The sequence below is a fragment of the Neofelis nebulosa genome, chromosome 2, assembly GCF_028018385.1.
Source record: "Neofelis nebulosa isolate mNeoNeb1 chromosome 2, mNeoNeb1.pri, whole genome shotgun sequence".
Taxonomy (NCBI): Eukaryota; Metazoa; Chordata; class Mammalia; order Carnivora; family Felidae; genus Neofelis; species Neofelis nebulosa.
Genome location: NC_080783.1, coordinates 98,529,003 through 98,540,340, shown reverse-complemented (window position 1 = coordinate 98,540,340; position 11,338 = coordinate 98,529,003). Strand labels below are relative to the sequence as shown.

Here is an 11,338-nt window from a genome sequence, read left to right as displayed (position 1 = left end):
TTAGGCCATCTTGATAGAAGACACAGAAGCCTCGGAAGAAATCAACCCTGCCAACATCTTGATCTCAGACTTTATTACCTCCATCTGGGCAAATATTAATTTTCTACTGTTTGAGCCACTCAGTCTGGTACTTTGTTACAGCAGCCCTAACAAAACTAATATACTATTTACAATGAAACAAATTAATAACATAGTGAAAATTTATAACAGGTATAAGTAAAATAAGTGACAATTATAATTCCAAAGGGAAGTACACTGTTGTACACAGTACCTACTTATAAAACATCAGAACATTATTTGTACTTAGATTATAAGTTAAAGATGTTTATTATAAACTCAAGAGCAACCACTGCCAAAAACAAGCAAATGACAATGACAAAGAAGTAGAACATAGCTAATAAGTCAATAAAGAAAACAAAATAGATTAAAAAAAAAATACTCCATTAATTCAAAAGAAGGAAAAGAGTACAAAAACAGGAACATCCAATTCTTAATATCCTTATAAAAATTCACTCTTATTCATGTTCATAACTTCTATTTGAATATTAATTATCAAGATACTGACATTACGGATTAATTTCATAGATCTTCAGATTTGGGTGAATCAGAACCAGTTCACCTACTAGTTCCACAGCCTACTATTTGGTGATCTTAGGCAATTCACTTATTTTCATTTTTTAATGGGTAAACTGAAGCCCTCAAAAGGTAATATAACCTACATTATAGATTTTGAGGTTCAAATGAGAATTTAAAATGAAAATCTTAAGAAGCTCTATGTACCACTAAGAAAGAAAACTATGACACCAACTATAAAAAAAAAAATGAAATATTGGACACATTCCAATATCCAAGATATTAACATATCCCCAATGGCAAAAAAAAAAAAAAAAAAATGTGATATAGCCATACAATGAAATATTATATGGTGTAGCCATATAACGAAATCTTATTTGGCGATAATAATAAATGAAGTACTATCTTGAATCTTGAAAACCTAAGGCTTCATGAAAGAAGCCAGTCACAAAAGACCACAAAGTTTATGACTCCATTTATGTGAAATGTCCAGAACAGGCAAATCAATTGAGACAGAAAGTATGTGAGTGATTGCCAGTGGCTAAGGTTATCAGGGAGAGAGTCTGCTAATGGACAGAGCATTTCTTTTCAGAGTCATAAAAGTGTTCTAAAATTGACTGCGGTGATGGATGCACTCTGAATATACAAAAAACCACTGAATTATACATTTGAAATGGGTGAACTGTATGGTGTATAAATTATATCTCAAGAAAGGTGATACTAAAAAAGGGACAATTATTACTAAAACTATTATGACATTGGGAGAATGGATTATAACATCTAATCTAAGTCAACCCAAGGATGTTATCCTCATCAGAGGATGCCTGATCCATTAAAAATAGGAATGAGAATAATGAAGACATAAAAGTCCCGAAATAATTTCATCCCAAACAGGATATTTAATATAATATAAACATCATTTGAAAAACTGTTTTCTATGTATACCCATCTAATATTATCAAGTATGAATTCAAGTAGTCATTTTCAATATATTAGGCACAATAAAAACCCGAATTTGTCATTAAGAATTGGAAGCACAAAGGCCTTGGCAGAAAAAATGCTATCTCTGACAAACAATACAATCTGATGTATTTTTCTTAATATGCCTTACTAAGTCCAAACCACAAAGTACAATCATAACTTGAGCTTTTTATTCAAAAAATAAAATAACTTTCCAGGACACTTAGCTGGCTCAGTCAGTAGAACATGTGACTCCTGATATCGGGGTCATGTGTTCAAGACCCACCACTGGGTGTAGAATTTAATTTTAAAAAATAAATGAATAATTTCCCAAAATTATTAACAGCCATGAGCTTTTAAACTATTTAGTTAACCTACGCACCCAGCTCAAGTCTGTTAATCAAGGATAAGAGAGATTATCAAGTAGCTAACATACACACACAGACATATCCAAACCAGAAAACAGAATTCCGTGTCTAAGAAAAGAAAGGTATAATATATTTCCATTCCAGTTACTCCAACATTTGCTAATTATGAATTAGAAATAATTTCTAATATCTTTAAAATCATTTTCTAATTATAGTACAAACCTATAGCAAAAAAGACTTTACAATTTGTTTACAGAATTTAAATATTAATTTGAGCAAAATATAGCTATAGCTGAACAAATGACCAAATTTTTAAAGTGCAACATTTAGAATTTTTTAAAAGTGGTATTAATTCATATAATTTATTTCTGCCAGATGTGTTATCTGATGTCCTATTTGGTAACTGTAAAATATTCTTACCACAGGAATGACATGAGTGACACCGTCTCCACTGTCTATTACTGTACCGGTCAATGTCCGTTCTCCTACTTGTCTTGAGGTCCAAGATGCAGCTAAGGCAAGAACAGCCTTAGACACACACACACACACACACAAATTATGACAGACAAAAAAATAGAAACAAGGGCAAAGAGTTAACAGAAAAAAAACTATTTCAATGGAGTACTACAATTTTAAATGTACAACTGACTCTTGAACAACACCAAGGTTAGGGACACTGACCATTCCAACACAAACAGCTGAAAATACAAATATAACTTCTAACTTCCCCCAAAATGAACTACTAATAGCCTACTGTTGACCAGAAGCCTTACCAATAACCTAAAGAGTTGATTAACACAGATTTTGTGTGTTATATTGTATACTGTGTTCTTATAATAAAGGAAGCTAGAGAAAAGAAAATGTAAGAAAATTGTAAGGAAGAGAAAATACATTTACAGTACTCTACTAGATTTATCAAAAAAACTCCACAGATTAGTGGACCCATGCAGTTCAAACCTGTGCTATTGAATGGTCAACTACAGTATCTTTGGAAAGAAAATACACAAAATTAATTTACATTATGCAATAAAATTATTCACATCCTACTAATTTACAGGCTTATATTTACTTTCAGGGGCATGTTCATAAATATTCCATGTTTTAACAAGAGACATTTTTCTCCTAAACCCCGCAAAATGGGAAGACTAACATGAGATAATCACAGTACTAAGAATGCAAGGACTTAAACTATGTTTATATGAGCTAGCCTATACACAAACCACAAAGTGTAAGGAAGGTAAAGAAATACACAAACACCCAATCACTCGTTATTCCATACACAGATGGCTATAAACAAGTACCTCTATCATAAGATTAGCTCCAAATTTTCTAAGTGCTGCGTGCATTTAGAAATATGTAACAAGTTATTTAACCATAGAAAAAGCCATTATACTCTTCTTAATATTATGATTTAATCAGGAAACAAAGTTGAGGGGACTGCATTTTTCAATGCAAAATACTAGCATGGGCAATAAGATACAATTTTTTTTTTTTAAGTTTACAAATAAAGAAACTAACACAGCTAGTTCATTGTTTAAAAACTCAATTTCATACAATCCAAGCTTCAAACAAGATACACAGCCAATAATTAAAAAGAGAGCGAAACTGGCTTTATTTTACCTACTTGCAATATAATAGCTGAAAGGGACCTAGAAAGTTATCTAGGCCATCCTCCTATTTTAGCACAGGATCACACACCATAATCATCATGACCTAAGAGAACTACACAATAGTTTACATACTTATTAAACATTTATGATATGCTAGGCATCACATTCACTACAGGGTTAAAAAACAAGTAAGAGGTGAGCTGTGATCCTGAAGGGTAGGAGAGAAGCCATTCCATGAAGATACACTTACAAAGTAAGTTCAATAAAATACTACAGGGATTTCTGATACATGGAAAACAGAAGGGCACAAAGAAGATGGTCCAATATACCTAGCAGTAAGTCAATCAAAACAAACTATGAAAAAAGGACACAACAACTGTTTCAAGGATAAATGAATATGTATATAAAGTTCCTGACCTGGAGCAAACAATAAATATTAGTTCCCTTATTTCTGTCCCATGAAAGCTTTGAATTATCTAAAATTCATCAACTTACTTCCTTCAACATTTCTCTTTTGCTGATTAACTCTATTTCCTATGATTTCTAAATTACTGATTCAGGAAAGAACTATGGCATGCTTTGAGGTTATGAAAAATATGTATTTTTTAACAGTGAATTAAACCTTAGATTAAAATTTAAGAGACAAGCTTATCTTGACTTATGAACTTGCTTACCTGCACAGCAATGTACAAGCCTGGAACATTGAAGGACTCAAACATTATTTCAGCAGTATATTCCCTATTTTCTGGAGTATTCAGTGGAGGTTCAGTCTATTAAATTGAATATTAAACATTTTAAATAGACAAGGTCAGATTATTTTCATAACTTTATAGACAATTTTTAAATAAGAAATAATTTATGTCATTTTATTTAAAAGTCTTTTAATTAAACTTGCAGGTACAAAGATAGACATACAGACCAAAGAAAAACTATATAAAGATTTCAAGCAGATCTAGGCATATATAAAAACAATAGTTATTCACACAAGAAACTGACTCCTTATGTCACACCATTAAGCACTGATAAAAGGAATGAGAGAGAAAGGAGACCCAGTCAAATCATCTTGTGAAAGGGTAAAGACAGACCTCCAGGGAGACATACCAATCCTATCTGCTGGTGGAAGAACTCTCACCCATGTAATGTTTTCAGCAGGATGTACCTGGTCTATTTACAACTATAATAAATAAGCCAAGATTCTACAAATTTATGGCATGGCTTCTTGGAAAATGTTATAGAAGTCATAAAACTGTTAAGAGTATTAAAATGGAGATGTGTAGGGGTGCCTGGGTGGCTCAGTGAGTTAAGCATCTGACTTCAGCTCAGGTCATGATCTCACGGTTCATGAGTTTAGCATTGGGCTCTGTGCTGTCAGCTCGGAGCCTGGAGCCTGCTTCAGATTCTGTGTCTCCCCTCTCTCTCTGCCTGTCTCCCGCTTGTGCTCTGTCTCTATCTCAAAAATAAACGAATGTTAAAAAAAATTTATTTTTTTTTTAAATAAAATGGCGATGTTTACAGTATTCTCTTCCATTTTTGTGACCACATACATCATTTAGAAACCTGCAGATTAAGTCTTGGCCAGAACACATCCTAAGTCAAGAGTGGACTGAGGAAACAGTTACCTGCATTCCTGGACTTCATGTTTCACCTATGCCTCATGACTACTTAAATCATTTACATTATTAAAGCTTGAAACTGGGCAAGACCTCTAATTCTTCTGAATGTGATTTGACAATTCTTTTTGTTATCTCAAATATTGAAACTGAAAGGCAAAACTTTTAAACTTCAGAAGTACAAAAGAATTATCTTTTTGATCTTGAGGTAAGAATGATTCCTTAAATTTCAAGAACACATATTACAAAGAGAAAGATGGATAAAATTCAAATTCATTGCAAATTAAATCTTTTTGTCATTTTAAAAAAAACACTATAAAGTTTTTAAAGAAAAAGGTCGACTAGGAGTAGACTTTTTACACATGTAAACCCTTTAATAGCTAAACTACTTGATATGATTAAACTTATTTAGAGGAGTTTTGGAACATGTTCAAGGATTTGGAGATAATTTAGAGACAGGTACATAGAAAATTAAGCACACTAAAAAAAAACCAAGGCAGTTAAATTATAAACTCCAAGAAAAACAGAAGTTCTATATAAAATAAGATATAATCAGAAGATCTCCCAAGGAAAATATACAAATAGCTAATAAGCACATGAAAAAGTACTCAACATCATTAGTCATCAGAAAATGCAAATTAAAACCAAAATGAGAACTCTTACACACCCACCAGAACAGCTAAAATTAAAAAGACTGACACCAAATGTTGGATAGAATGTAGAACAACCAGATTGCTAACACATTGTTGGTGGGTGTGCAAAAAGGTAGAACCCCTTGGAAAAAGTTTTGAAAGTTTCCTATAAAACCAATAATGCATGTACCCCATGACACAGCAATTCCATATCTAGGTATTTGCACAAGACAAATGAAAACATGTCCACAAAAAGACTTGTATAAGAATGTTCGCAGCGACAGTTGGGTGGTTCAGTAGGTTGAGCTTCTGACTTTTGATTTCAGCTCAGGTCATAAACTCATGTCCAGCTCTGCTGAGCACAGATCCTGCTTGGGATTCTCTCTCTCCCTCTCTCTCTGCTCCTCCCCTGCTCTTTCACACACGCTCACTCTCTTTCTCAAAATACACACTTAAAAAGAAAGTTCGCGATAACCAAAATATGCATAATAATCAAAAATTGGAAACAGCCCAGGTAATCATCAATAAGAAAATGGATAGTGAGGCACATTCATACAATAGAATATGATCCAGCAACAAACTACTGGTATTTACAACAATGTGGATGAATCTCAAAGATTATGCTGGGGGCGCCTGGGTGGCTAAGTCAGTTAAATGTCCAACTTCGGATCAGGTCATGATCTGGCGGTTTGTGAGTTAGAGCTCCACATCAGGCTCTGTGCTGATGGCTCGGAGCCTGGAGCCTCCTTCGTATCCTGTGTCTCCCTCTCTACCTGCCCCTCCCCGACTTGTGCTTTGTCTCTATCAAAAATAAATAAAATGTAAAAAAAAAAAATAATTAATTAGCTTAAAAAAAATGATTATGCTGAATTAAGTCTTAACCAAAGAGCACATCTTGTACAATTCCATTTATACAAAACTCAAATATAAGCGAAACCAATCTGCGCTGGGAAAAATCAGAACAGTGGTTGCCTCTAGGGAAGAGGGGCAGGAAATAATCAGGAAAGGGCATCAGAAAACTTTCCAGGCTGATAGTAATGTTCCATATCTTGGTAAGGGTTTAGGTTACACAGATGTATGCATCTGTCAAAACCAGACAATGGGTAAACTACATCATGTATCCTGTAAAACAAATCCATCCCACCACTTGTTTCTGTAAATTCAATTTTATTGGAACACAGCCATACCCATTCATATAAGTATTTTCTGACACTGCTTTCCTGCTACAACAGCAGAGCTGAGTAGCTGCAAGAGACCACATAGCACTCAAAGCCAAAAATGTTTGCTATCTGGTTCTTCAGAGAAAGTCTGCCAATGCCTGGTCAATATACACTGAATGGTAGAATTAAGATTTGTGCATTTGATAGCATGTGAATGTTATATAAAAGAACTGTAAACAAATAATGAACTGTATTTGATGATATGCATGCTAATGTACTTAGGGGTGAAATTACTCCATCTACAACTCATTGTGAAGTAATTACAAATATAAGATTGGGGCGCTTGAGTGGTTCAGTCAGTTAAGCATCCAACTCTTGATTTCGGCTCAGGTCATGATCTCACGGTTCATGGGTTGGATCCCCACACTGGGCTCTGTGCTGATGGTGCGGAGCCTTCTTGGGATTTCCTCTCTCTTCCTTTCTCTCTGCATCCACACACATGCTCACTCTCTCTCAAAATAAATAAACTTTAATAAATAAATAAATAATAAGATGGAATGATGGATAACCTAATAGCTATCATAAAGCAATTATAAAAAAATTAATACTTGAGTCTAGGTTGTGTACATGTGGATATTTATTGTAAAGCTCTTTCAACTTTGTTTATGGTCTATCCATAAACAATATTCACAAACTACCATAGTAAAATACAGAATACTGATTTACCAAAAATTATGATATAACCACACTGCAGGGAGGGGGAGAAGATAGGGACTTTGTGTTAACAGAAGGGGGATAAGAGGAAAAGAATAAAAGCCTCATCTTTCCTACTAGGTAGTTAGTAGGTAGTGTCTAATATTCAAATAAACAAGAAATAGAAAACATGTTTAAATTTATGTGATAACTAGCACACACACAAAAAAACTCTTAAAAATTTAAAGTGTTTGTCTCAAGAGAACATGAATCAAAGACTGGGAAAGGTGAGGAAGGAGAATACTATCTTTTTATTTTAAATCTTATACCACTTGATTTTTTAAGCTAAAAACATGTGTTGCACTGATAAAAATAAGAAAAAAGTTTAAAAGTAAATTATATTGTATTTCTGTTGTCAAGAATTATTAATAAATAATAATCAGACTAGTTACTTAAAAAAACAAAGTGAGGTGCCTGGGTGGCTCAGTGGTTAAGCGTCTGACTCTTTACCTCGGCTCAGGTCGTGGACTGGAGCCCCCATGTCGAACCTGCTTAAGATTCTCAAGATTCTCTCCCCCGCCCCCACCCCTCTTCCCCTGCTTGCACACGCACAAACACTCTAAAAAAAAAAGAACAAAAGCAAAGTGCCTTATTTCTAATTTGTTTTGAACCTTACTTACAGTTCCTACTGTAAGAATTAAATATTAATTATGAAAACTTTGTAAAGCACCTAACCCTTGGTGTCTCAACATATTACAACTCTAGTGGAACTCAGAATTAGATAATCTTAAAGACAATACAACTTTATAACAAAGTCTCTTAGGTATATGGCAATGTAATAAGAAACTATGCCCTACTGAGTACAGATGTGATGAAAACATTCTCAGCATTTTTCAAAAATATCCCTGATGAAATTACAATTTGTACTTACCAAAAGAAAATAATGGTCTTCTGGTTCTGCCCTTAAATATTTAAAGATCACCTGTTCCATAAACCTTTCCATCAAGTCCCAATCTTCAACTATACCATGGCGAATTGGCCACTATTAAAACAAAACACAAAACAAATGAAATCGTATTAATATCAAAAGTAAATATAACTACCCAAAAAAGGTAATATTAAATCAGGACAGAAATTTTTAGGTGTGATTTAATGAGTGTATGTAGATCATGCTTAGGAGACACAAACTTAACTATTTAGAGATCAATGAAATTATTGCTATAACCTATTTTTAGATGGTTCAATTAAAATAAATAACGCAAATATGTCAAATGCTAAAAACTCTTACATCTAGATAAAAGTTCACCGTACTGGTCTTTCTCAATTTCTGAAAATCTTGTAATAATGGGAAAATAACCCATTAAAACTAAAGTCTATGAATAGTATAGTTGATTAAAGTTTCCTTAATTTATAATTTGTTAGTTCTTTCACAAATATTTGTTGTGTGCCTAATATATATATAACACAGCTGGTATGTATAAAGCCAGCATAATCATAAATGAAGCATGTTAAATTTTATTTAAAAAGTTACAGATATTTGTACAGAACCATGCTTTAAAACAGAGTCCGAGGGTACTGCTGCAAATTCACAAAGACACCACAACATATTTAAAATTTTCCAGGGAAATACAGTGATACTCAAAATCAGTTTGACACTGCATATCTACTAGTTCAAGGTAGTTCAGTTTCAACATTAGATCATTCTATACTCCTTTCAGTAACATCACTTCTTTGAGAAGCTGGGTTGCCAGCAGTTGCTATTATAAAAACCAAGTACCTCCCCCCAAACAAGAAATGAGGGTGGCAATGAAAAGTTGTGACATGCCTAACAAGCACATGCATCATAACAGTTAACTGTGATTATTTGACAATAAAATAAAAATATTTTCCTTTTGAATAGTGTCTTATTTTTTTCAAATGGCTACTAGCTGCTTATCACTAGCTACTTAATAAACACAACTGCTGGGTATTTCTTTTTGTCTAGGTGGTGGGTGGCACAGTAAAAAATCTTACTGAGACACTGAGAGCACCAAGAAAGTTTGTTAACCTCTGCAATAATACTTCTACAACATATATAACAAAAGATTAGTGTTATAAATATATAAGGAATTTCTTAAGCAAATTAAAATTTTAGGCAAAAACCTTTAAAAATACACATAACAGGGGCGCCTGGGTGGCGCAGTCGGTTAAGCGTCCGACTTCAGCCAGGTCACGATCTCGCGGTCCGTGAGTTCAAGCCCCGCGTCAGGCTCTGGGCTGATGGCTCGGAGCCTGGAGCCTGTTTCCGATTCTGTGTCTCCCTCTCTCTCTGCCCCTCCCCCGTTCATGCTCTGTCTCTCTCTGTCCCAAAAATAAATTTAAAAAAAAAAAAAAAAAAGTTGAAAAAAAAAATACACAGAACAGAAAGGAAACAAACAAAAAAAATAAATAGTTCCATGTACACAGTACGCACTCAATACCTAAGGCTGAACTATTGAATGAACAAGTAAACATCCCATAGTTATTTACTTAATCATTAAACCTCTTATCTATTAATCCCTAATGTTCACATCTCACTCCAGCACTTTAGATACTTTTTTAGTCATTATACTTATAAAATGAGTTCTACTAGAATTTAAATTAATATTTGAAATAAAAGAAATACTCTTCAGTTTGCTTTAGGGAAGGGAAATGAATGTACTACACCATTCATCTTATAACATTACTGGAAGTTTACATATTTCAATGTTCTAAGAGCTTATTCATTTATTAGTCAAGTATTATTGTGCACCTAATGTGAACCACTGGCAAAAATGCTAAGGACATGACCATCCTGCCCACAAGTTCAGCCTAATGCAAGAAACAGATACAAATAATACACTGTAAGATCTTAAAGAAATAAAGTATCTAGGACAAGATGACCAACTTGGCTTCTGAAGGAAAACAGAAAGGCTCCTCCTATTCCTTTATGACTGAAGTCATAATCTAAGCTGGGTCTTAAAGGAGCAACCTTGTCAATACTGTTTTTTTGGGGGCAGAGGGAAAACATGTAGACAGAATAAATATATACAAACACTACATAATATACAAACACTGCAGTTATCAAAAGACTTGGGGAGAGGAAGTATAAAGAGATAAATCAGTTCTAGATGAAGGATACCAGATTCTCAAAAACTGCATTTACTTACCATGTATTTGTGTTTTATTCTATAAGAAATAGCTCATCAGTGGCAATTTTTAAGCAGCGCAATGACAAGAACAGCTTTGATTTTCAGAAACATCATTAGTGCAGCATTGGGAAAGCTGAAATTCATCTTAAAAGAATCAAGCAAGAAAGAATAAGAGCCCCAATTGTGGTATGGATGATGTTAGGCCATACTGAAGATTTCTGTTAATAAGAATGAGAACAAACTCAAATGTATCAACAAGTTTCCGTTCTGAAGTCAGATTGGAGAGGGTCTATTAATCAAGATACAAAAATTGTGTTCTGTATTGTCTTGGAATAAGCAAGGGTAGAATATATATGTAATGAATTTTGTTTTGGATATATTAAACTTGAGAGCCAGGTAGTTGGAAATGTAACGGTCAAGGAATTGAAAGCAGAGATCTGGGCTGTAGTCGTAGGGAATGAAGTGCATGAGATCACCTAGATAAGAGGGGAGCTTGGGTGGCTCAGTCAGATAAGCTTCCAACTTCAGCTCAGGTCATGGTCTTGCAGTCCATGGGTTGGGGCCCCACATGTCGGACTCTGTG

General features: G+C 34.0%; 1 protein-coding gene across 1 annotated transcript in view; it reads right to left on the bottom strand.

Moving 5' to 3' along the window:
* The window catches only part of ACTR3 (actin related protein 3), a 65,664-nt gene that overhangs the window by 17,205 nt on the left and 37,121 nt on the right, over window positions 1-11,338 (bottom strand). Inside the window, exons 4-6 of the mRNA XM_058715476.1 lie at window positions 8,538-8,648; window positions 4,186-4,281; window positions 2,322-2,429 (exon numbers count right to left, since the gene is read on the bottom strand). Coding sequence (XP_058571459.1) covers window positions 2,322-2,429; window positions 4,186-4,281; window positions 8,538-8,648 — 315 coding nt within the window. The remainder of the gene's footprint in view (window positions 1-2,321; window positions 2,430-4,185; window positions 4,282-8,537; window positions 8,649-11,338) is intronic.